Below are 25495 nucleotides of genomic sequence, written 5' to 3' on the forward strand. Positions count from 1 at the left end.
CCGGGGGGGGTACAGGGACACCGGGGGGGGGGAATACCATGGACGCCGGGGGGACACTGGGGGACTACCGGGGGGTACGAGGGGGCCACCGGGATGATGCTGCGGGGGGCACCAGGGGGATAACAGGGGGATGGCGGAGTATAAGGGGGGGTCACTGAGGGGATACCCCCCCCCCCACCAGGGGGGTGCAGGGTAGGATACGGGGGGATAAAGGGGAGCCACGGGGGGGGACACCAGGGGGATGTTGGGTTCCCCCCATCACCGGTGGCTGCCCCATGCCCCCCTCTCCCTCCCCACCTGTGCCCCCCCGTGTCCGTGCTACCCGCGGGGGTACCCAAGGTGTCACCCCCGTACCCCCCAATGGGGAGCTCCATTTCCCCCCCCCCGTTACTCCCATTGCCCCCCATTACCACCGATAACTCCTCAATCCCCCCCCCCGTTACTCCCATTGCTCCCCATTAGCACCGATAACTCCTCAGTTCCCCCCCCCGTTACTCCCATTGCCCCCATTAGCACCCATAACTCCTCAATCCCCCCCCCCATTACTCCCATTGCCCCCATTAACACCCATAACTCCTCCGCGCCGCCAGGGGGCGCTGCGCCGCCTCGCAGGGCCCGGCCGTGCGCGCGGCGAGGGGCGGGGCGGGGCGGCAGCGTCCGGCGGCCATGGCGGACACCGAGAAGCTCAACCTGGACTCCATCATCAGCCGCCTCCTGGAGGGTGAGCGGGGACCCCGTGACCCCCCCGTGACCCCCCCGTGACCCCCCGGTACCCCCCCGTGACCCCCCGGTACCCCCGGACCCCCCCCGGTACCCCCGGGGCTGCCCCGGCCCGGCCTGAGGGGGGCGGTTAGGCCTTGGGGGTCTGCAACGGGCGAGGCCTGTGCCATGAGGGGGGATGGGGGGAGGGGGGTTGGGGGGGGGGGAGGGGATGGGGGGGGTGGAGGAGCGTGACCCACACAGGGGGTGTATGGGGTTTGGGGGCGCAGGGAAGTTGTTATGGGGCTGTGGGGTTTGAGACATGGGGGGGCTGTGGGGTTTGGGGGCAGTTGTTGTGGGGCTGTGGGGTTTGGGGGCGGTTGTTATGGGGCTGTGGGGTTTGGGGGCAGTTGTTACGGGGTTGTGGAGTGCAGAGGTTCAGGGGGGTGGGGGGTTTGGGGGCTGTGGGGCTTGGGGTATTTAGGGGGGTGTTGTGGGGTTTGGGGGCGCAGGGAAGTGGTTGTTGGGGGTCTGTGGGGTGCGGACGTTCAGAGGGGTGGGGTTTGGGGGGCTCAAGAGGGTGTTGGGCGGCTGTGGGGTTTGGGGTATTTAGGGGGGTGTTGGAGTGATTTGGGGGCTCAGGGGGTGATGGGGTTGTGAGGTTTGAGGGCTCAGGAGGTTCGTGGTGCTATGGGGTTTGGGGGCTCAGGGAAGTGGTTACTGGGGGGTGTGGGGTACAGATGCTCAGGGAGTGTGGGGGATATGTGGGGTTTGGGGGCTTAGGGAGGTGTTGGGGATTGTGGGTTTTGGGGTGCACGGGGGTTGTTGGGGCTGTAGGGTTTGGGGGTTCAAGGATGTGATTATTGGGGGTCTGTGGGGTTCAGAGGCTCAGGGGGGTGTTTGGGCTGGGGTTTGGGGTGCTCAGGGGGTGGCTTTGGGGGCTGTGGGGTTTGGGGGCTCAGGGGGTATTTGGGTTCTGTGGGTTTGGGGCCTAAGGGAAATGGTTATTGGGGGGCTGTGGGGTTTAGAGGCTCAAAGGGGTGTTGGGGGCTGTGGGTTTTGGGGTGCTCAGTGGGTAGTAATGAGGGGCTGTGGGGTTTGGGATGTTCATGGGGCTGTGGGGTTTTGGGGCTCAGGGTCATGGTTATTGGGGGGCTGTGGGGTTCGGGTGTTCAGAGGGGTGGATGTTGGGGATTGTGGGGTTTGGGGTGTTCCGGGGGTGGCTTTGGGTTCTGTGGGGTTTGGGGGTTCAGGATTGTGTTGGGGTTGTGGGTGCTTCGGGCTCAGGGACGTGGCTCCCAGGGGGTCTGTGGTTTAGGGGCTCAGGGAAGTGGTTACTGGGGGGCTGTGGGTTTTGGGGGGCTCAGGGATGTGGTTCCCATGGGGCTCTGTGCTTTGTGGCCATGGGGTCAGCATTAGGGGTGTGTGGGGTGTCCTGGGGCTCCCCTGACGTGTGTCCCCCTCTCCGGTGGGAGCAGTGCAGGGCTCGCGGCCGGGCAAGAACGTGCAGCTGACGGAGAACGAGATCCGAGGCCTGTGCCTCAAATCCCGGGAGATCTTCCTGAGCCAGCCCATCCTGCTGGAGCTGGAGGCGCCGCTCAAGATCTGCGGTGAGCAGGAGGGGGGCAGGATGGGTGCGGGATGGGTGCAGGATGGGTGCGGGATGGGGGCAGGATGGGTGCAGGATGGGTGCAGGATGGGTGCGGGATGGGGGCAGGATGGGTGCGGGATGGGTGCGGGATGGGTGCGGGATGGGGGCAGGATGGGCGCAGGATGGGTGAAGGATGGGTGCGGGATGGGTGCAGGGTGGGTGCAGGATGGGTGCGGGAGGGGTGCAGGATGGGTGCGGGATGGGTGTGGGATGGGTGCAGGAGGAGTGCAGGATGGGTGCAGGGTGGGTACAGGATGGGGGCAGGATGGGTGCAGGATGGGTGCGGGATGGGTACAGGATGGGGGCAGGATGGGTGCAGGGTGGGTGCAGGATGGGTGCAGGATGGGTGCGGGATGGGTGCGGGAGGGGTGCAGGATGGGTGCGGGATGGGTGCGGGATGGGTGCAGGATGGGTGCGGGATGGGGGCAGGATGGGTGCGGGAGGGGTGCAGGATGGGTGCGGGATGGGTGCAGGATGGGTGCGGGATGGGTGCGGGATGGGGGCAGGATGGGTGCGGGATGGGGGCAGGATGGGGGCGGGATGGGGGCGGGATGGGTGCGGGAGGGGTGCAGGATGGGGGCGGGATGGGTGCGGGATGGGGGCAGGATGGGTGCGGGATGAGTGCGGGATGGGCACAGGATGGGGGCAGGATGGGGGCAGGATGGGCGCAGGATGGGTGCAGGACGGTGCGGGATGGGGGCAGGGTGGGTGCGGGATGGGCGCAGGGTGGTTGCAGGATGGGTGCAGGATGGGGGCAGGATGGGTACAGGATGGGTGCAGGATGGGGGCAGGATGGGTACAGGATGGGTGCAGGATGGGCGCAGGAGGGGTGCAGGATGGGTGCAGGCAGTGCCCAGCCTCGGGTTGTGCTGTGCTGGGCTCCCTCACACCCCCTCTGTGTGTGTGTCCCCTGCTCCAGGTGACATCCACGGGCAGTACTACGACCTCCTGCGGCTCTTTGAGTACGGGGGCTTCCCCCCCGAGAGCAATTACCTGTTCCTGGGGGACTACGTGGACCGGGGCAAGCAGTCACTGGAGACCATCTGCCTGTTGCTGGCCTACAAGATCAAGTACCCCGAGAACTTCTTCCTGCTGCGCGGCAACCACGAGTGCGCCAGCATCAACCGCATCTACGGCTTCTATGATGAGTGTGAGTGTGGGGGGAGCGTGGATCCCCCCCCGAAATCCCTCTGCCATTGCCATGCACCCCATTGTCATCCCTGTGCACCCCGGTGTCATCCTTGTGCACCCCAGTGTCATCCCCACACACCCCAAAGTCATTCCCATGCACCCCAGCGTCATCCCCATGCAACTCAATGTCATCCCCATGTACCCCAGTGTCACCCCTGTGCACCCCAGTCTCATCCCCACACACCCCAATGTCATTCCCATGCAACCCAGTGTCATCCCTCTGTACCTGTGTCATCCCCATGCACCCCAGTGTCATCCCCATGTACCCCAGTGTCATTCCCATGTAACCCAGTGTCATCCCTGTGTACCTGTGTCATCCCCATGCACCCCAGTGGCATCCCCATGTACCCCAGTGTCACCCCTGTGCACCCCAGTGTCATCCCCATGTACCCGTGTCATCCCTGTGTACCCCAGTGTCATCCCCGCACACCCCCTCCCTGCACCCCCTTTTCACCCCCCCCCACAACAACCACATCTATCACTGCACACCCCAAATGTGACTCTGGGTGACCCCCATGGCACTGCCAGGGCCCGTACTTCACTTGGGGGGCACAGCCCCTCTTGGGGAGCCCCACACGCTGCTGTACCCCCAATTTGGCCCCTATCACCCCCCTTTGCTTTCTAGGCAAGCGGCGATACAACATCAAGCTCTGGAAGACCTTCACTGACTGCTTCAACTGCCTGCCCATCGCTGCTATTGTGGACGAGAAGATCTTCTGCTGCCATGGAGGTGGGCATGGGGCTGCCTGCTGCTTGGGGGGGGGCTATGGGAGAGCATGGAGCTCATCCCCCCCTTTCCCATAGGGCTGTCTCCCGACCTGCAGTCCATGGAGCAGATCCGGCGGATCATGCGCCCCACGGATGTCCCGGATCAGGGGCTGCTCTGTGACCTGCTCTGGTCCGACCCCGACAAGGACGTGCAGGGTTGGGGTGAGAACGACCGCGGTGTCTCCTTCACCTTTGGGGCCGAGGTGGTGGCCAAGTTCCTGCACAAGCACGACCTGGACCTCATCTGCCGGGCGCACCAGGTACAGGCTTTGGCCCCCCTGGGGGGTATTTGGTACAGGTGGGTTGGGGGGGGGTTTCTACCCCTAAGATTTGCCCTTCCAGGGCAGTATTTAATGGAATGGGTTGGGAATGGGACTTAAACCCTATCCAACCCCAACCCCTTCCCATGGAGCAGCTGCTCCAAGCCCCTGTGTCCAACCCATCCTTGAGCACTGCCAGGGATGGAACTCCTGGATCCCCACAAGTGTGTGTGTATTGGGGGGGCTGCTGTGGGTCCCACTCAGCCCCCTTGGTGCCCATGCAGGTAGTGGAGGACGGGTACGAGTTCTTCGCCAAGCGCCAGCTCGTCACCCTCTTCTCTGCACCCAACTACTGTGGGGAGTTCGACAACGCAGGGGCCATGATGAGCGTGGATGAGACCCTCATGTGCTCATTTCAGGTAGGACACTAAAGGGGTGAAGGGGACACACACACACACACATAGGGCAGGTGCTGGTACCCACAGCACCCCCCAGTTCCTGCTGGATGGGTGCAAAGAGGTGTAGGAGGGGAGCAGGATGCTGGGGCAGAATGGGGTGAAACGTGTGCCCCCCCCTTACCTTTTGTCCCCCCCTTTCCCCTCCAGATCCTGAAGCCAGCGGACAAGAACAAGGGCAAATACGGGCAGTTCAGTGGGCTGAACCCCGCCGGCCGCCCCGTCACCCCCCCCCGCAACTCTGCCAAAGCCAAGAAATGAGGCCCGAGCCCCCCCCCTCCTCCCTCAGCATCCGGTCGCTTTGCTTTCAACTCCTTTTGGGGGGGCTTTTTTATTTGGAAGATCCTGAACAGACCCCCCCTCCCCTCCCCTTTCTCCCTTCCCCAGCCACCACCACCCCAATGCAAGCCCTAAGGGGGGGGCTCAAAGCCCCCAACCCTGTGGAGGTGGAGGGGCAAAGGGGGGGGGTGAGCAGGAGGGGTTTTTTTGGGGGAATAAACTTGTAATTTGGGGGTTATGGGGTTTGGTGTTTGTGTGTGTGAGCGCCGTGGGGTGCTCAGTACTCGCCATCGCTGTCCTCTGCCAGCACCTCCTGTACTGGGGCTGGATTGGGCCCCCCCGGTGTCAGCACAGAGCCAAAAAACAGTGAGCGAAACTGGGGGGGTGAAAGGAGAGAAATGGGGGTCAGGAGGGGCTGTGCCCATCCTCGTGGCCCCAGGGCCTCCCCATGCCCATCCACACCTTCTTGTGGGGGGGGGTCCCTGGTACAGCGCCGCCTTCCTCCTCCTCATCCTCCTCATTGGGGTCGCTGGGGGGGGGCTGTGGGGTGCGCAGGGGGAAGGAGGGCGTGGGGGGGTCCCTCGAGCTCTCCTCATAGGCACTGGTTTCCATTGCTATCATGTAGGCCTCCAGGTCGTCAGCGAAGTCATCCGGTGGGGCAGGGATGTGGGACACGCTGGGGGAGAGCAAGAGGAGGCAGATCAGGGAGCGTTCACTCTGGTCCCTACTGATGCCGCAGTGGGGCTGGACCCTCCTGGAGCTCCTACCCATTGGATGTGGGGTGCTGTGAGCTGCTCTCTGGGTCCGACAGGGTGGCCAGCACCAGGTTGACCTCCAGCACAGCATCATCCAGCGTGAAGATCACCGGCCTGGGGGCACAAAGAGATTTAAGGTGGGGGGGGGTCCCACAGGCAGGGGCCGGCCCTGGGGTCCCCATTCCTACCTGCCGGGTGCATCATAGTAGATGCTGAGGGGCAGGTGGGAGGCCTCTGCAAAGCTCAGCAGCCCCTAAAGGGGGGGCAAAGGGGAGGTTGTGGGGGGGCAAAGAGCAGGTTGTGGGGGGCTGAGGGGTGAGGCAGGGCTGGGGGCTGGGGACCAGGCAGGGTCTCACCCGGAATTCCCGGAGGCAGAAGGTGATGTGGGAATCTGGGACTGCAGCCACTGCCTCAAACTCCTCCTTGGCCAAGCACAGCTCTGTCACCATCATCTTGGTGGGCTCTGGGAATGGGGCAGGGGGGCTGTGAGCGCACCCCAATGCTAGGGAAGGGGCACTCAGCCCCATAGCACTCACCCCCCTCATCCACGTAGTTCCGGAGGCTGATCTTGCCCCCGGCATCAACCCTCAGCGTCACCTCAGCCAGCGCTGGGGGGAAGTGGACCACAGCCTCTGCCAGCAGCCTGTGGGACACAGAGAGGTGAGCCCCCCAAATCCCCCCCTGTGTCCCATAGGAGTGGGGTCCCTCTGCCTCCAGCCCTCCCCAGTGTCCCCACAGCTGGCACCGGTTCCACTCACTGTGCCGGGGCCTGGAGCCTGCTGGCGCATTGCTGGGTGTCAAAGACAGCCTGCAGCCGCTCGCACTCCTGGAAGGTCAGGTTGTGGGTCTTGGTGACGCCTGTGGGGAGGACACGGTGGTGGTGCCGGGGTCCGTGTGCCCACCCGTGCCCATCTGTGCCCTGCCAGCACCAACACGCACCGTACTTGCAGTGCAGCTGCACAACCAAGCGGCTGAGCTGGGCTTTGAGCAGGATGAGGCATTTCTCCACCGTCTTCTCCAGCGAGGGCAGCGAGCGGAAGACCCCCAGGAAGGACTGTGGGGAGGGGATGGGGATGGGGCAGTCACCCCCAAACCCCTCCTGCAGCAATGGGGGGGCAATGGGGGGGGGCTGCACCTTCATGAGCACTTTGCAGCGGAAGAGCTCGGGGCCTCCTGCCTCGTACCGCTGGAAGAAGAGGGGTGCGAAGAGGAAGGAGGCGAAGGCAGAGCGGGAGGAGTTGATGGAGCGCAGGGACAGCTGGGGACACACAGGGTGGGTATCGCTCAGTGGGGGGCACTGCGGGCCCCACAGCTCCCAGCCCCTTCGGTTCCCCCATACCCCGTTCTCGGTGGGCTCCAGGTAGAGCTCATCGCCAATGCGGGACAGGGAGTGCACAGCTCGGCCGAGGACTGAGGAAGAGGATGGGGAGGGGGGTGAGGAAGGGCACCCCATTGCCAACCCCCCCCCATGGCCCCCCATGGACACCCCATTGCCCCCTGTACCCCCCATGTCCCTGCTCACCTTTAATGTTGCCACCGATGATGATGCACTTCATGGTGCAGGGTCGGGCACCGGGACCCAGCGGACACGTGGCGGCTTCGCACCTCCCGCCGCAGGCCACGCCCCGAGCCGAGACCACGCCCCTTCAGCACACAAACCACGCCCCTCCTGCCGCAGGCCACGCCCCACAGGCGGTTGCTCTTGGCCCCCCCCCAAGTGCTTTGCCCCCCCCCTCCTCCCCACAGCTCCAGAGTGGTCCCGTCCGCCCCCCCCGCCCCGCACCGCTGTGGTTCCGTCCGCTTCGCGTCCGCGCCGGCACCTTCCCGTCTGCCGCCCCGCCCTCCGCCGCCGCCCTCCCATTGGTGGAGCGCCGGCCTCCGTCCCGCCCCTCCCTCCCGCTGATTGGTCAGCTCCGCAGCGCGACGGCCCGGCTGCGTTTTCGCGCCTGACGTCACCCGGCGCGGCCCCGCCCCACGCTCCGGGCTTCCCGCGGGAAGCCCGCCCACCCCTCGGCTCGCTATTGGCTGCGCTCAGCGGAGTGACGGGGCGCTCAGCCAATAGGGCCTCGACGGCGAGTGGAGGGGGGAGCCCGATCCCCCCTGGTTCACACCGAGCGCCCATTCATACCAATCCCTTCCATTCATCCCGGGTCACGCCCGGGGCATCCCATGGGATGCGGGGTCTGGAGCTGGGGGGAAGGCCCCACGTGGGCAGCAGGGGCTGACAAACCCACCCCAGGGGGCTGAGGGAGTTGGGGGGTTCAGGTAGAGAAGAGAAGGCTCAGGGGGGACCTGATGGCTCCAAGTGCCTGAGAGGAGGATGGAGCCAGGAGGGGCTGAGCTCTGCTCCCAAGGAACAAGGGATGGGACAAGAGGAAACGGCCTCAAGCTGCACCAGGGCAGGTTTAGATGGAGCTGAGGAACAATTCCTGCCCCACAGGGTGCTCAGCCATTGGAACAGGCTGCCCAGGGCAGGGCTGCAGGCACCGGCCCTGCAAGTGCTCACACACCCCATAGACAAGGCCCTCAGTGCCATGGGGCAGGGGTGACCTTGGGGCTGGACTGGATGCTCTTAAAGCCCTTTCCCAACCTGGGTGATTCCATGATTCTGGGGATCCCTGCACCATGCCTGTGGGCTCTGCCTCCCAAGCAGTGCCTATGGGAGGGGGGATGCTGGTTCTGGTTGGCAGCAGTGCGTGGTCTCCCCATCCTTCAGGAGCTGGAAGCAGTGGGAAGTGGGAAGCTCACACCTGGAAGGCTGACACTGTATGTGAGCCCTATGAAAGCAATGGAACAGGGAACAGGGTCCCATTGGGGTGGCTGTGCTGATGGGGGCGCTCAGCACATCCCTCCCGCACGCACCCGACCCGGAGCAAGGGCTCAGGATGGAGCCTTGAGGCCAGGACATCCCTCAGCCCTTCCCCATCTCCTGTGCTCCAGGCCCCACACCGGCTCCATTGCCCTTCCCTGGCCCCGCTCCAAGCACCCTCTTGCAGTGAGGGGCCCGGAGCTGGCTCCTGTCGCAGCCTGTGACGGGCTCAGCTCCTCCTCCTGCACTCAGACCCCAAAGAGGGGCCCCAGGATGGAGCCTTGGAGCGGGGCTGGCACCTGAGGCAGCCGGTAACGGGGCACGGAGCCGTTCCCCATCATCCCGGCACCCTCAGCCTCTCCCCGGCCTCTTCCCATCAGGTGCCTCTCCGGATGCTCCACGTCTTGGATCCGGACCCGTCGGCAGCGCATCCCCTCCAGGTACACAAACATCCCCCGTTGTGGGGCCGTGCTGCACGTATCTGTGTGCACGGGGAGCTTGTGGGGCTCCCAGCCCTGCCTTGGCCGGGGCTCGGGGTCCAGCCCCATTGGGATCTCTGGCTCCCGGCCCCTTCCTCCCTCCTTCCCAAGAGGAGGAAGGGTTCGTGTGTGTGTTCCAGCCCTGGAGCAGCAGCCGAGCTCCTCTGGAGCTGCTGTCCCCAGGAGGGGCTCTGGCCTCGGGGTCTGTGTTTTATGGGGCCATGGATGGGACGCAGCTGCCTGTGCTCGTGACACAGACACCTCCGCGGTGGCCAAAGCCATGCGCACCCCTCCTGGTCCCTATGGTGCTGTGTCCGGTCCCGTCCCCCCCACATCCAGCCGGGATTGAGCTGGATACAGGCTGGGAACAGGCCCCTGTCACCCCTGCCTGTCCCATCCTGCTGGTGGCTCCCGTCCCAAGCACATGGCATGAGACAGACGGACACAGCTGGATGTGGGGCGGCTGGGAAGGGACCAGCGTGGGGCTCAGTGGCTGCTCCCTGCCCTCAGACACCCCTTATGGAGCGGGGACAGCGCCCATGGAGGGCCCATGGGTGCTTTGGGGGTGGCGATGAGCTCCTTGGGGGCACCCCCATGGGTGGTGCTGGAGGCCATGGAAGGAGCAGGTAGGAGCAGGCAGGGCCTCGGGAATGCAGCCAGGGAGCAGCGGCCGCAAAGGGCAGCAGTGGGAGGCGGCGGCGCCGGCGGGGATGGAGGTGAGGTCAGCTCCGCGCTGGTGACGTGTCCCGGGGGCAGCAGGGCCCCGTATCCCCCCCCCCGGGGCTGGATCGGGGCCTGGGGAGCAGGAGGAGGATGAGGATGAGGAGGATGAGGATGAGGATGAGGAGGATGAGGATGCTGCTTCCCAGCCCTCCAGTGCCTTGCGCCCCCCTTGTCCCGGGACACGGGACCCAAAGGGAAGGCACCGGGTGATGGAGGGGGGCTTGTGCCGTGTCCCCCGTCTCCATCACCCTCCTCTTCCTCCCCTTTCCCAGGTGATTCCTGCAGCCGCAGAGCTGGAAACCCCACCAGAACCCACCTCGATGATGGTTGTTGGGAGGGGGCAGAGCAGGCAGAACCCCCCCCATCCCCATCCCCATCCAAGGCCGTGGAGGCTGCTCCGCGCTGCTGGCAGGGGGCTCTTGGCTCAGGGTAAGGGAGAAACCAGATCCCCTGCACCGGGAATGGCCCCATGCGGTGCAGGGCTGGAAGTGGGGACCCCCCCCCCCTCTTCCACAGGCTGCTGTGGAGGGAGGATGCGGCATTCCCAGTCTGGAGCTGGGGCAGCACCGACCCCTCTGTCACCCATGAGGCTGCAGCACCCGAGAGCTGTTTCCTCCCTCTGTGTCTCAATGGGTTGGAGCAGCCCCCTGAGGACCCCCCCCCCATCGCCCTGGTGCACATGTGTTGGGTGCTTCCTCATGGATACCCCCTGAATCCATGCTTCCCACCCCATAAATCCCCCCGGCCGCTCTGTGTGTGTCCGTGTGGGGTTTACCCCTCCCGGCTGTCCCTAACCCCGCTCGGGATCCCGATGGATTTAGCGCAGGGCAGGATCGTGGCACCGCTCCAAGCGCTCACCCCTCTCCTCCGCACCCCGGGTCCAGCCGGGAGGATGCGAGCGCGGCCGGGAACGGAGCCGGGACCGCTCGGACCCGGCTGGGGCCGACACGAATGCGGCTCGGACCTCCCGGCGCTCCCAGCGCCTTTGTTTTAGACAAAGCCCCTTATTTCGGGGGGGGGACACCCGGTTCCCTTCTGTTCCCTTCGGCTCCGTGGCAGCACCCACGGGTGGGTCCGGAGGGGAAGGGGACGTGGGGGGGGGTCCCCCCAAAACGCGGTGCGGGGCAGGGCACGGGGTTTGCAGCGCGTTCAGCCCCGCGGTCACGGCCAAGCTCCCCCCGCACGATCGGGGTTCGTCTTAACGGGGTCGTCAGATGCGGGACGGCGGCTTTGGAAGGGGGGGGTCTGCGGTGCGGGGCCGGGGGCTTCCGTCCCCTCCACCCATGAGCCCCGGTGCGGGCTCCGCTTCTATCGCTGCGTCGCGATCGGAGCCCACCGAGCCCCGACGGCCGCGCTCCCCTCGCCGGGCCCCGCTCACCTGCGGCCGCCCCGTCCCGTCCCCGCCGAACCGGAGCACCGGGGGTTGGAGAGGGTAGGGGGGGGCTCCGTTTGTCCGTGCCCCCCCCTCGGGAACCCCTCACCGAGGACCTCAACCCCCCCCTCCCGGTTCCCGTCCCCGCCGCTCCTCCCCGGTCCCGGGGGGGCGGTCGGTGGTGGTTTGGGGGGGGGGGTCAGGCTGGCACCCCCCTCCCCCCGTTCCCCCCCTTTCCCGTCCGGGCTCCTCCGCACCTCGCCCCCCCCCTTCCTTTCCTTGGACCCCCCCCCCCTTTCCCCGTCCGTCCCCCCCCTCCCCTCCCCGGGGGACCGGGCTCTCGGCGTGCGGCGGCGGCGGCTCCTCCGTGCGTCGGGAGGAGAGGAAGCGAGGAGGGCTCCGGGCAGCAAATGGGAGCCGCGGTCCCGGTGCCGGTCCGGTGTGCGGGACCGCAGCCTCGAACCGGGGCAGCCCCGAGCACGCACCCCCCGCCCCGCTCCCGTCCCGCATGGAGCTGCGAGCAGGTACGGGACATCCCCCCCCCCCCCCATCCCCATCCCGATCCCGGCCCCGCCGCACCGGCCCCGCACCGGCCGCTAACAAAAGCCGTGCGGGAGCCAGAACCGAAGGGAGGGAGCGAACGGGAAGCGGGGGGCAGCACCCCCGGATCCCCCCCTTCCCCTTCTCCCCCTTCCCGTTCTCTCCCCACCGCACCGAGGCTCGGTTCCAGCTTCCCACCTCGGCACCGGGACCCCGGGGATGGGGAGGAAGGCGAAGGGAATGGGGCGGGGGGGAGAAAGGCCGGGAGAGAAGGCGAAGGAGAGGGGAGGGAATGAATGGAGCCTGCTCTTGTGTACAAATGCCATCAAATACATTCTTGAGAGCAACCTGGTTCTGCTTAACACTGGAATCGGGAGGGGAAGAAGGAGGGGAACCGAAGGAGGACGAGGGAGGCGGCAGCGCGGGGAGGGTGAAAGCGCTCCGGGTTTTATCCTCGCATTCCTGGACACCAATCAAAAGAGGAAAGCAAAGGAGGTGGAAAAGAGAAGGGAGCCGGGGGGGGGATACAGCAGCGAACGAAAGCAACCGGAGCATTGGTGCGACCCCGTCCCCAAAACCCAACCTCCCCCCCCCTCCAACCACCTCCAAACACACCCAGCCCCAAACTTCCTTTTCTTTGCTTTTTGGCCACTTCACCCCCAAGAAGCACAAACCAAAACAAACAGGGACAAGGAGGAGGAAAAGAAAAGCACCAAACCCAACCCCAAAGCCAAAGCGAGCCAGGGCAGCGGCCGGAGCCAGCGCCGAGCCCCTGCTTCGGGCTGCCCCCGCTTGGCCTCTGCTCCTTCTGGCCCCCCAAAACCCTCTCCCTGCACCCCGACTATGCTAAATGTTGCTGGGGAGCTCTCAGGTAAGAGCGGGGCCGGGGCTGGGGGCTGCTCTGTTTGCTATGGGGGAAAGGGGGGGGTTTGCCTTTCCGAGCCGCTGCTGATTTCAATTTGATGTGATTAAAACGTCTGGCTCGCTTTTGGCATTGATTTAAGGCTTCCCCCCCCCCTTTCCTCCCCTGGTTTTGGGTTTATTTGGTTGGTTGGGGGTGGGTTTTTTTTTCCCCCCTTCCCTTTCTCTCCTTCCCTCTTTTCCATGCATGTTTGTGATTACCAGGGAGGGAACGGCCGCTGAGCACGGAGAATTAAAGCCCAGCACTGACAAGAAGGGGAGGAAAACGAAAGTCGTTGGGATTTAGGGGGGGGGGTCGGAAATGGTCCTTTTCCTGCCCCGGGGCTGGATTTCGGGGCTCCATTCGGGAACGCGTTGGTTGGAACGAGCGAGATTCCTGCGGGATATCGGGGTGCGGAGGACACGTCCCCGCTGCGGCCGTGGGATGGGTTTGTCCCCCTCGGCCTCCACGGGGGCCTCGGGCACTGCGGGATGCGGGGATCCCCCTGCGGGAAAGGGCTGGAAAACCCCTTAAAAGGTCAAATCCCGGTGGGACCGGGGCCGGGCACCACGAGGCCGGAGCCGGGTTTGGCCGCGGCTCCGGCGCTGACGCAGGACGGGGCAAAGCGGGGCGAGCGCCGGGGAACCGGAAAAGCGAGGCCGGGAGCCCCGGAGCCTCCATTGCCCTCCCGTTCCCTCCGGCCCCGTTGGACGGTACAACCGGGACCGGGGCCTTGCGGGACGGGGGGCGCAGAGCCCCGATGCGGCTTTAGGGGGACAGCGCGGCCGGCACCGGCCCCGCTGCCCCGTGCTGGGGTATCCGCAGCCGGGATCACCCCAGCCTCGCCCGGGGACCCCGGGGTCCCGTTCCTACCGAGCCGGCTGCCGGGGCACGGTGGCGGCGCACATCTGGGCTGCATTAAGCGAGCAGCCTCCGAAGGGAAATGCGAAGGGTTCTGCTTACAGGGCCGGGCTGGGGGGAGATTTATGCCCTGCTAAGTGGCACTGAGCTCCATGGACCCATAAATCACCCCACACATCCCCCCCCCCATACGGACCCTCTGTGCTGTGCTATGGGCACCCCGTTGTATTGCATAGGGTGCCGTGAGTTGTTGGGCATCACCAGCACCCCGATATGGAGCAGATGGCACATCTGGGGAGCAGCCGGTTTGGCTTGTGCCGGCAAAGCGCCGGCGGTGCCGGGGCACGTGGCTGGTGGGTGATGGAGGTGGCCTGGGCTTGGCCAAGGTGCTGTGGGGACACAGGGGGTTGGTTTGGGGATCAGGATGTGGCCACGGAGAGCTGCTGGTCCCATGGTGATGGTGGTGGGTGCTGTAGGTACACTTGGGGCTGGTTTGGCTGTCAGGACATGGCTATTGAGAGCTGCTGGTCCCATGTTGATGGTGGTGGGTGCTGTAGGTACACATGGGGCTGGTTTGGCTGTCAGGACATGGCTATTGAGAGCTGCTGGTCCCATGTTGATAGTGGTGGGTGCTGTAGGTACACATGGGGCTGGTTTGGCTGTCAGGACATGGCTATTGAGAGCTGCTGGTCCCATGTTGATAGTGGTGGGTGCTGTAGGTACACATGGGGCTGGTTTGGCTGTCAGGACATGGCTATTGAGAGCTGCTGGTCCCACACTGATGATGGTGGCTCTTGGCTGGGCGATGCCAGCGGTGATGGCAGTGGGTCTGGGGTACCGGCATATGCCACCAAAGCTCTTCAGTGCCCCATAGACAAACACTGTGAGTCCCCTGCTCCACTGGAGCCCCATCCAGGCTCTCATGTCCCCATCGGGATGCAGGGAAGCCGACCAGGATGCCTCCCCCAGCTCCTAGGTGCCGTCCCCGCTGCGGGCTGGATGTGCGTGCAGGGCAGCGGGGTCTGGTTGGGATTAGGGGGCCCGGCCCCCCCGTCCCCTGCCGGCGGGGGTGTTTCCATCGTGCCGTTGGGCTGGAGCCGGATGGGAATTCCAGGCCCAGCTCATTACGGCCTCGCTGGAGTCTCCCGTGCGCGGCCGCAGTTATAAACACACGGAGGAGACAGGATGTAAACACTGCGAGCGCAGGCACGGCCGCGGAGGGGGGGACGGGGCCATGTGTTCTGTGCGTGGGTCCCCCCCACAGAGGGCTGGCTGGGCCATGAGGGGCCCAGTGGGGTCTATGGGAAGGGCTGATGGTGGTGATTAGGATGGGAGCAGGCAGGTGGTACCCAATGGGATGGGAGGCAGAGCCCATGGGTGGGATGCTGGTGGTGATGCGGGTGACTGGTTGGGGACATCGGTGCCACCAATGGCTATGGGGTAGGTGAGCATCTTCATGTGCCCACTATGGGCTGCTTCTGTGCCTGTCTGATGCTGCAATGGGGTTAAATGCCACCAGGGACATCAGCGACACTGATGTTTAGCTATGGGGCACATGAGCATCCTCATGGCCCCACTATAGGCTCCTGCTATGCCCATAGGATGCCACAATGGGGTTAAATGCCACCAGGGACATCAGTGACACTGATGCTTGACTACGGGGCACACGAGCATCCTCATGGCCCCCCTATGAGCCCATATGATGCCACAGTGGGGTTAAACGCCACCAGCCTGATGACAATGGTGTCTGTCCTTGCCCAATTGAGCATCACCACCCCTAACCCTGTGGCTCTGTGAAATAGAAAGGGTTGCACTGAGGATCCTTTATCCCCAGTGCCACGGCAGTGATCCCACTGGAGCCCAGCAGCTCCAGTGTTGAGGATCCCCCCCTTTTCCCTATTGCCACCCCCAGCAGGCTTTCGGGAAAGGGCCTTTTGGGAAGCTTTGTGGTCACTCCTGACCTCTTCGGCTCTGCCCACAGCATGCCCAGGGAACAGCTCACCCGGCTCCGTGGCGGCATTCCCATCTCGGAATGGGGGGAGATGGAAGGCTTCACGGGCATCCCTGCTGTGTGTGGTGGTGGGATGGCGGATTCCATCCGCCATCCCACCACCACACACATCAGGGATGCCCGTGGTACCCATTGGCACACACTGGTACCCAACACCCTCCCCTCGCTGTGGGTGCCATGGGGTGATGCAGTGACCCTGGGCAGCCGCTCCATGAGCTGCTTACGTGGGTTGGGAGCATCCTGGCCATGCTCCAGGGTCGGTTTTGAAACCCTCGGGCTCTTCCTTGCCGACATCACCGGGATCCAGCTGTGCTGGCCCCACTGTGCTCCCTCCTCCCTGCATGGCTGCAGGGATAACGGCAGTGCCTTGCCAGGGATGTGCTATGGGCACCATGGGGCTATGGGCAGCACTGTGCCATGGCCACCATTGTTGGGGTGCTAGGGGCACCGTGGTGGCAGAGCCACTGTCAGTGCTGTGCCGTGACCACTATGGTGCCATGGCAAATACTGTGCCAGGGCCATGATTGTGCCACTCTGTGCCATGGCTGTGCTGCAGCCATCAAGGTGCTACAGCCACCATCAGTGCTGTGGCATTGTCACTGTCACTGCTCTGCCATGGCCAGGTTCTTGCCATAGCCATGTCAGTGCCATGGCCACCAGTGTGCCATGGTTACTATCACTGCTGAGCCATGGACATGTCTGTCCTATGGACACCACTGTCCCATGGCCACTGTGGTGCCAGGGCCACCATCACTGCTGTGCCATGCCCATGTGTGTGCTACAGCCACCATGGTGCTGTAGCCACCAGCAGTGCCATGGCTGTGCCACAGCCACCACTGTGCCATGACCACCACCATGGCTGCTGTGCCATGGCCATGTCTGTCCTATGGGCACCATTGTGCTATGGCCACTATGATGCCAGGGCTACCATCACCGCTGTGCCACGGCTATGTCCTTGCCAAGGCCATGGCCATGGCTACCATGGTGCCATGGCCACCACGACTGCTGTGCCATGGCCATGTCTGTCCTATGGACACCGCTGTGCCATGTCCACCACATTGCTAGGGCCACCATTGCTGCTGTGCCATGGCTATGTCCTTGCCACGGCCACCACTGTGCTATGACCACCATGGTGCTATGACCACCATCACTGCTGTGCCATGGCCAAGTCTGTCATATGGGTACCACTGTGCCATGGCCACTATGATGCCAGGGCTACCATCACCGCTGTGCCATGGCTATGTCTTTGCCAAGGCCATGGCCATGACCACCATGGTGCCATGAGCAACATGACTGCTGTGCCATGGCTATGTCTGTCCTATGGACACCACTGTGCCATGGCCACCATGACTGCTGTGCCATGGCCAAGTCTGTGCCATGGCCACCACCACCTCCACCCGGCCTGTTCCTCATCCTCCCCCCTGTTCCTCAGCCCCTTCCCACAGCAGCCACAGCTCCATCCCGTTCCCGGTTCCCCCCCCATCATCTCCCATCCTTCCCATCCCGGCTGTGTTTGCTTTGGCACCGGCACCGGTGCAAATCCCGCTCTGGGAAGCGGAGCCGGCGGCGGGCGAGGGTCGGGCCAAGGCAAACACCGGGGGCGGGTGAGTCACCGGAACGGGCCCCGCCGCGCTCGCACGCACCAGGCATCGGCACCGGCACCGGCTGCGCCCCGTGCGTCACACGTGTGTCACACACGTGTCACCGCGCGTCACGTGGGCGCCGCGGGTCAGCACCGGTGTGGTGAGAGGTGGCATGCTTGGATGGGTCACGTGTATGGGGGGTGTGGGGGTATGCATGTATGGGGTATGGAGTGTCTATAGAGTGTATGGGATGTGTATGTGGTGTATGGGACGTGTATGTGATGTATGGCACATGTATGTGATGTATGGGACATGTATGCGATGTATGGCACACGTATGTGGTGTATGGCTCATGTATGTGATGCATAGCACACCTATGTGGTGTATGGCACATGTATGTGATGTATGGCACACGTATGTGATGTATGGGACATGTATGTGGTGTATGGCACATGTATGTGATGTATGGCACATGTTTGTGATGTATGGCACATCTACATGATGTATGGCACACCTATGTGGTATATGGTGCATCTATGTGATGTATGGCACACGTATGTGATGTATGGTGCATCTACGTGATGTATGGCACACCTATGTGGTGTATGGTGCATCTATGTGATGTATGGCACACCTATGTGGTGTATGGTGCATCTATATGGTGTATGGTGCATGTATGTGGTGTATGGCACACCTATATGGTGTATGGCACATCTATATCTTGTATGGCACACATATGTGGTATAAGGCACACCTATGTGGTGTATTGCATACATCTATGAGGTATGGCATATCTATATGGTGTATTGCACACCTATATGTTTATGATATACCTGTATGTTGTATGGCACACGTATGTGGTGTGTTGCACACGTATGTGGTGTATCACACCCCTGCACACTGTGTTGCCCCCTGCATGGTCCATCACCCACACACGTGGTGCTTCACATGCTGGTGTGTGATGCATTGCACGCCTGTAGCATGTGCTGCAGGTACAAGCAGTGCGCTGCACACTTATAGGGTGGATCACAAGTAAGAGGTGTGTTGCAGGCTTGCAGTGTGTACTACAGGCAAAAGCGGTGCTGCGTTCCCATTGTAGGTATCAGAGTTGTGCGAAGCCTGTTTCGTGCCCGTGGGGTGTATCAATCACAGGTGTGAGCAGTGTGCTGCACGCCTGTAGGGTGTCCTGCAGGTACAACCAATGTGTTGCACACCCATAGTGCATAATACAAGCATGAGCAGCGTGTTGTGTGCTCAAAGGGTGTATTGCACATGTGAGCAGTGTTGCACACTCGCAGTGTGTGTTACAGGCACGGGCAGTGTGTTTCACACCCCCGGGTGTATCTCGAGTGCGAGCAGTGTGTTGCACAGCCATAGGCTGTATTACAGGCACAGGCAGTGCGTTGCACACCCGCAGGGGGTATCCTGGGTGTGAGACGCCTGTTGCACGGCCGCAGGCTATACCCCAGGCTCCCCCATCCCATCTCCCACCCAATGGGGAGCACCCCAGGCTCCCCCATCCCATCACCCACCCTATGAGGTGCATCCCATACACCCCCATCCCATCTCTCACCCCATGGGGTGCATCCCAGGCACCCCCATCCCATCTCCCACCCAATGGGGAGCACCCCAGGCTCCCCCATCCCATCACCCACCCCATGGGGTGCATCCCAGGCACCCCCATCCCATCTCCCACCCCATGAGGTGCATCCCAGACACCCCCATCCCATCTCCCACACCATGGGGTGCATCCCATACACCCCCATCCCATCTCCCACTCAATGGGGAGCATCCCAGGCACCCCCATCCCATCTCCCACCCCATGGGGAGCATCCCAGACACCCCCATCCCATCTCCCACCCCATGAGGTGCATCCCAAGCACCCCCATCCCATCTCCACCCATTGGGGTACATCCCAGGCACCCCCATCCCATCTCCACCCATTGGGGTGCATCCCATTCACCCCCATCCCATCTCCCACCCCATGGGGTGCATCCCATACACCCCCATCCCATCTCCCACCCCATGGGGTGCATCCCATACACCCTCACCCCACCGGCTGTCCCGGGTGACCCTCGTGCGTCACCGGCTCTTGGCTGCTCCCTGCGGCCGCTGACGGGGAGCGGTGACGCGCGAGGGCTCATCCCGATGCCGGGAATCGGGGCCGGGTCCATCCCGACCTTTGCCCACGATGGGGACCCGCAGAGCTCCGTGTCCCTGTTCCCATCACCCCCCCCCCCCCCCAGGCCCCTCGGTCCCCCCTTGCCCCCGTGCTGGTGGCTGCGGTGGTGCCGTGCCCAAATATAACCCAGGCGCGGCGTTCCCGACGGGAATGCCGTGAGCTGCGCTCGCTCCAGACCATATAAAGGATTGTTGCTGCAGCGCATGGAGGGGAGCCCAGAGGGGTCAGACCCCCCCCGGCACCAGCATCGCTCCGGGATAACGGGGGCTGATGGGGCCGTGCTATGGAGCGAGCTGCTCCGGGTCCCAGGAAGCTGCTCCATTGGGGTGGGATGGGCACAGAGCGGCCGGGCCTCGGTTGCCCCACTTGGCGTCGGGACAAGGGGTTTGTGCCATGGCCAGAGCCGGGGTGAGCCCATTCCAAGAACTGGGGTGTCCCCATGCCCAGAGGTCCCCCTGCCCATAGGTGCCCATGCCCATAGCCGAGGTGTCCTTATACCCACAAACAGGGTGTCCCCATGCCCACAACTGGGGTGTCTCTATATCCACAGCCAGGTGTCCCTATGCCCATAGGTGCCCATACCCATAGCCGAGGTGTCCTTATACCCACAGACAGGGTGTCCCCCTGCCCACAATCAGACTGTTCCCATGCCCATAACTGAGGTGTCCCCATGCCCACAACTGGGGTGTCTCTATGGCCAAACCCGAGATGTTCCCATGCCCGCAGCTGAGGTATCCCCATGCCCACAGGTCCCCATGCCCACACTCAGAGTTTCCCCATCCCCAAACCTGTCCCTCTGCATCCCCATACCCACGGTTTCCCTATGCCCAAACTGATGCGTCCCTATGCCCACAACTGGGGTGTCCCTATGGCCAAACCCAAGATGTCCCCATGCCCACACTGACATGCCCCAATGCCCACAATTGAGGTGTCCCCATGCCCACAACGGGGGTGTCCCTATGGCCAAACCCAAGATGTCCCCATGCTCACACTGACATGCCCCAATGCCCACAATTGAGGTGTCCCCATGCCCACAATTGAGGTGTCCCCATTTGCCCCCATACTGAGGCTCCATGTCCCCACAGGAGACTCTTGGGGGATCTTCACGTTCCTTTGTGCCGCGCTCTGTAACCTGCCTGCGCTGCCGGCGCTGAACTGCACCGAGGAGCTGGGCCCCGGCCACTCCATCCAGAAGACCTACGACCTGACCCGCTACCTGGAGCACCAGCTCCGCACCCTCGCCGGCACCTACGTGAGTTGGGGGCACCCGAACCCTAGAGCACCAATGGGGGGTTCCCCTCTGCATCCTCCCTGTGCGCATCGCATCCCACCCGGACCCGCTGCACACAGTGTGTGTGTGTCCTTGTGTACCCCGATAATGGGCATGGGATGGATGGGAGGGGGTGGGATGGAGGGACACACAGTGTGGGGTAGCACAAGGTGGAGACCCCCCATAGGAATGGGGATGGAGTGGCTGCCCCATTGCCAGCAGCCAGGGACCCCCCTGCCTGCCTGTAAAGGAGGGTGTGCACATGTGTGTGGTGTGCACTGGGGTGAATGCATGCATGTGTGCCTGCACACACATGTACATCAGTGTGCCTGCATCCCTGTGCCTGCATCCCTGTGCCCACACACACATGTACATCAGTGTGCCTGCATCCCTGTGCCTGCATCCCTGTGCCTGCATCCCTGTGCCTGCATCCCTGTGCCTGCACACACATGTACATCAGTGTGCCTGCATCCTTGTGCCTGCATCCCTGTGCCTGCACCCCTGTGCCCGCACACACACATACATCAGTGTACCTGCATCCCTGTGCCCGTATCCCTGTGCCCACACACACACATACATCAGTGTGCCTGCATCCCTGTGCCCATATCCCTGTGCCCGCACACACATCTACGTCCTTGTGCCTGCATCCCTGTGCCCGCACATGTGTGTACATCAGTGTGCCTGCATTCTTGTACCTGCATCCCTGTGCTCGCACATAGGTGTACATCAGTGTGCCTGAATCCCTGTGCCCTCACACACCTGTACATCAGTATTCCTGGGTCCGTGTGCCTGCACATAGGTGTACATCAGTGTGCCTGCATCCCTGTGCCTGCATCCCTGTGCTCCCCATGTGTACATCCCTGTGCCTGCATCCCTGTGCCCACACACACATGTACATCCCTGTGCCTGCATCCCTGTGCCTGCATCTTTGTGCCCGCACCCCTGTGCCCTCCACACATGTACATCAGTGTGCCTGCATCCCTGTGCCTGCACACACATGTACATCCTTGTGCCTGCACACATGTGCCCGCACACCCATGCATGTGTGTGCACCGGGGGTATCTGCACCCACCATGCGCAGTCAGCTCTGCCCATCGCGTGTCCCACACCCTCCTGCACGGATGTGTTCTCTCTCCCTTGCCCCTGCCCCATGGCACCGCCCTGGCCCAGGGCTCTGCGGCTCCCATGGGTGCACCCATGCCCCAGGCCAGGAAATGGCTCATCCGCCTCGGGTGTGGGCAGGGCGCGGGCAGGACACAGACAGGGAGCAGGCAGGGGGCAGGGAGCAGGCAGGGTGTGCAGGATGGGTGCAGGGTGTGCAGGATGGGTGCAGGGTGTAAGCAGGGTGCAGGGTGGGTGCAGGGTGTGCAGGATAGGTGCAGGGTGTGCAGGATGGGTGCAGAGTGAAGGGTATAAGTAGGGTGCAGGCAGGGTGTAGGAAAGGTGCATGGTGCAGGCATTCTGCGGGCAGGGTGCAGGCAGGGAGCCGGGTGCGGGCAGGGTGTGCAGGATGGGTGCAGGGTGTAAGCAGGGTGCAGGCAGGGTGCAGGGTACAGGTATGGGGCAGGGGGCAGGTAGGGTACAGGCAGTGTGCAGGGTACAGGCAGGGGGCAGGCAGGGTACAGGTAGGGTGCAGGATGCAGGGTACAGATGGGGTGCAAGATAGGTGCAGGGTGCAGGGTGCCAGTATCTGCCTGTCCCTGCCCACTGGCTCCTCCACCTCTGCCCTGCTGTGCCCTTTGGGGTGGCAGCAGTGACAAGGGTGGCTCTGCCGTGGGGCTGGGTGCAGGATGGGGGTGCTCATCCCCACCCAAGGGTGCCTCGGGTGGTCTGCCTGCAGCTGTGGGCACGGGCAGGGGGTCCTGGGGTGGGATGGGGATGGGGACAGAGAGGCTGGGGCCATGGGAGGCAGGGAGATGGGACATGGAGCCTGGGGACCTGATGGGAAGGGGCATGTGATGGGCAAGGAGGGACATGGAGAGCTGGAAAGAGGGGGGGATATCCAAACTGTGGGATGTAGAGACCTGGAATATGATGGGCACGTGCACCTGGGGGACATGGAAGGGAGGATACAGGGACCAAGGTGGGCAGAAGGACTTGGGGACCTGGGACAAGCAGGACATTGGACAAGGGACACGGAGGGCAGTGGGGCATGAAGACCTGGAAAGAGGGGGGCATGTCCAAACTGGGGGACATAGAAGCCTGGGACACGGTGGGTATGTGAGGGACAGGGGGACATGGAGACCTGGGATGAGGAGGACATGGAAATGGGGGATGTGGGTAGGGGGACATGGGTACCTGGATGAGAAGGATGTGGGTACCTGGATGAGAAGGATGAGGGTACCTGGATGAGGGGGATGTGGGTACCTGGATGAGGGGGATGTGGGTACCTGGATGAGGGGGATGTGGGTACCTGGATAAGAAGGACATGGAGATGGGGGATGTGGACAGGAGGACATGGGTACCTGGATGAGGGGGATGTGGGTACCTGAATGAGTGAGACATGGTTACCTGGATGAGAAGGATGTGGGTACCTGGATGAGGGGGACATAGACACCGGTTGCAGCAGGGACACAGAGGCTCGGTACAAGCAGACCACGAACAGGGATGCTCGAGCTGCACCACTCAGTGCACTGCACCCATCCCCCCATCCCCTCCTCATCCCATCCCCATCCCTTCCAGCTGAACTACCTGGGCCCCCCATTCAATGAGCCCGACTTCAACCCCCCGCGCCTGGCCCGAGCCGAGCGGGTGCCCAGCGCCACGGTGGACCTGGAGCTGTGGCGCGGCCTGACCGACAACGCTCGCCTGGCCGCCAACTACCGCGCCTACAGCCGCGTGCTGTGCTCGCTGCGGGCGCTGGACGCGCAGGGCACGGCCGAGCTCCGCCATCGCCTCGGCCACTTCTGCTCCAGCCTGCAGGGGCTGGTGCTGAGCATCGCGGGGGTCATGTCCTCCCTCGGGTACCCGCTGCCCGCCGGGCCCCCGGCGCAGCCGCCGGCGCAAGCCGGTGCCGCGGCCACCAATGACTTCCTGAAGAAGATGGATGACTTCTGGCTGCTGAAGGAGCTGCAGACCTGGTTGTGGCGCTCGGCCAAGGACTTCAACCGGCTCAAGAAGAAGGTGCCGCCCGCGGTGGTGACGCTGAGGATGGAGGCCAGGGGGTTCTGAGGTGCTGGGGTGCGGATGGGGCTCATCAGCACTGTGGGGTGCAGGGAACATCACTGTGGTTTAGGGGGACCTCACTGCCAAAGTGACCCTGGTTCCCTCTCCATCACCAGTGCGCCTTGAGAGGATGCTGCTTCAGGCACCCCATGGCCCCTCTGTCACCCCCTTGTGCCTTGTGGGATGGGGGTCCCGACCCTAAAGTGCCACCAAAGTCACCCCACAGCACTTACATCACCATGTGGGATGGGGCTCTGACCCCAAAGCGCCATCAGCACCATCACCAAAGCACCCCCCCCATCACCACTGTGCCTTCAGAGATGGGGCTCTGACCCCAAAGTGGCACCACAACCCCACCACCGTAACAGTGCCTTAAGGGATGGGTCTTCTGACCCTCAGGTGCCACCACTGTGCCTTGAGGGATGGGTCTCTTGGCCTCAAAGTGCCACCAAAGCCACTCCACATCCTCATCATCACCTCGCTGTGTCTTATGGGATGGGGTTCCTGGTGCGAAAGTGCCACCAAAGCCACCCCATGACCCCATCATCACAAGTGCCTTAAGGGATGGGTCTCCCGACCCCAAAGCACCACCAAAGCCACTCGTGTCCCCTCTCCATCACCTTGAGAGATGGGGCTTCCAACCCCAAAGTGCCACCAAAGCCACTCCACATCCCCATCATCCTTAAGGGATGGGCTTCCTGACCCAACGTGCCACCAAAGCCACCCATTTCCCCTCTCCATCACCACACTGCACCTTGAGAGATGGGTCTCCTGACCCCAAAGTGCCGCTGCAGACACCCCACATCCCCTCTGTCACCACATCGTGCCTTAAGAGGTGGGTCTCCTGACCCCAAAGTGCCACCACAGCCGCCCCACAGCCCCATTGGAAGCCACCACGTTGTCCCCACCACCACACCGCGCCCATCCCCTCACCCCTGCCCCACATCAATGGGGCTGACGAGGGGCAGCAGCCTCCCCCCTCCCTTCCCCACAGCAGCAATAAACCCCACCCCCAAGTGCTATAGGGTGCGTGCAAGCCCCGCCCACCCCGAAACGGACCAATCCCCTTCGAGCATCGGCATAAACCCCGCCCCTTACAATAGGCTCCGCCTCCCTGCTACCCAAGCCCTGCCTCTCCCACGGTTGCCTAGCGACCCGCAGAGGGGGGGCGTGTCTTGCGGAGCGGTGGGCGGGGCTTACGGGGAGGGGGCGTGGCCTGCGCCCCGGTGCGTCTGTGCGTGTTTATTTATTGGAGATGTTATTTATTGGGGTATTTATTGCAGAAGATCTATTCTTGTATGAACGGATTAAAGCCTTTCTCCAGCAGCCGTCGGTGGGGACCAGGGTGAACCCAGAGCCCCCCCGGGGGGGGATGCGGGATGGGGATGCGGGATGGGGACCCGGTGGTACCCTGGGATGGGGATAAAGGGGCTGCATCCACCCACAGTGCACAGCAGGGGGGGCACTGGGGGATGCTGCACTATGGGGTGTGCTTGGGGACCCCAGTTGACCCCAGGTCCTCCTGCACTCACAGTACATGG

The 25495-nt window shown here is 63.5% G+C and overlaps 3 protein-coding genes across 5 annotated transcripts; 2 read left to right on the top strand and 1 right to left on the bottom strand.

Annotated features, from left to right (window-relative positions):
* The first annotated feature begins 622 nt into the window (after positions 1-622).
* On the top strand, positions 623-5532 carry PPP1CA (protein phosphatase 1 catalytic subunit alpha). Its single transcript, XM_034062343.1, has 7 exons — positions 623-721; positions 2178-2309; positions 3270-3500; positions 4167-4271; positions 4346-4569; positions 4854-4988; positions 5175-5532. The coding sequence occupies exons 1-7, from the start codon at positions 667-669 to the stop codon at positions 5283-5285; spliced, it is 993 nt and encodes a 330-aa protein (XP_033918234.1). The 5' UTR covers positions 623-666; the 3' UTR covers positions 5286-5532.
* On the bottom strand, positions 5375-7744 carry RAD9A (RAD9 checkpoint clamp component A). Of its 2 annotated transcripts, XM_034062342.1 has the most exons (11): positions 7581-7744; positions 7398-7468; positions 7194-7316; positions 6998-7112; positions 6817-6916; positions 6595-6701; positions 6415-6521; positions 6247-6311; positions 6071-6172; positions 5766-5979; positions 5378-5679 (listed from the first exon to the last, which is right to left on the bottom strand). In XM_034062342.1, the coding sequence occupies exons 1-11, from the start codon at positions 7612-7614 to the stop codon at positions 5581-5583; spliced, it is 1137 nt and encodes a 378-aa protein (XP_033918233.1). In that variant the 5' UTR covers positions 7615-7744; the 3' UTR covers positions 5378-5580. The 2 variants fall into 2 exon arrangements, with proteins under 2 accessions (XP_033918232.1, XP_033918233.1); XM_034062341.1 differs by having other exon boundaries at positions 5375-5679; positions 7194-7468.
* Positions 7745-11917: 4173 nt separating this feature from the next.
* Positions 11918-23999, top strand: CLCF1 (cardiotrophin like cytokine factor 1). Of its 2 annotated transcripts, none has more exons than XM_034062439.1 (3): positions 11918-11965; positions 20605-20771; positions 23472-23999. In XM_034062439.1, the coding sequence occupies exons 1-3, from the start codon at positions 11950-11952 to the stop codon at positions 23958-23960; spliced, it is 672 nt and encodes a 223-aa protein (XP_033918330.1). In that variant the 5' UTR covers positions 11918-11949; the 3' UTR covers positions 23961-23999. The 2 variants fall into 2 exon arrangements, with proteins under 2 accessions (XP_033918330.1, XP_033918329.1); XM_034062438.1 differs by lacking the exon at positions 11918-11965 and adding an exon at positions 12713-12852.
* Positions 24000-25495: the final 1496 nt, after the last annotated feature.

The sequence above is a fragment of the Melopsittacus undulatus genome, chromosome 4 (genome assembly GCF_012275295.1).
Source record: "Melopsittacus undulatus isolate bMelUnd1 chromosome 4, bMelUnd1.mat.Z, whole genome shotgun sequence".
Classification (NCBI taxonomy): Eukaryota; Metazoa; Chordata; class Aves; order Psittaciformes; family Psittaculidae; genus Melopsittacus; species Melopsittacus undulatus.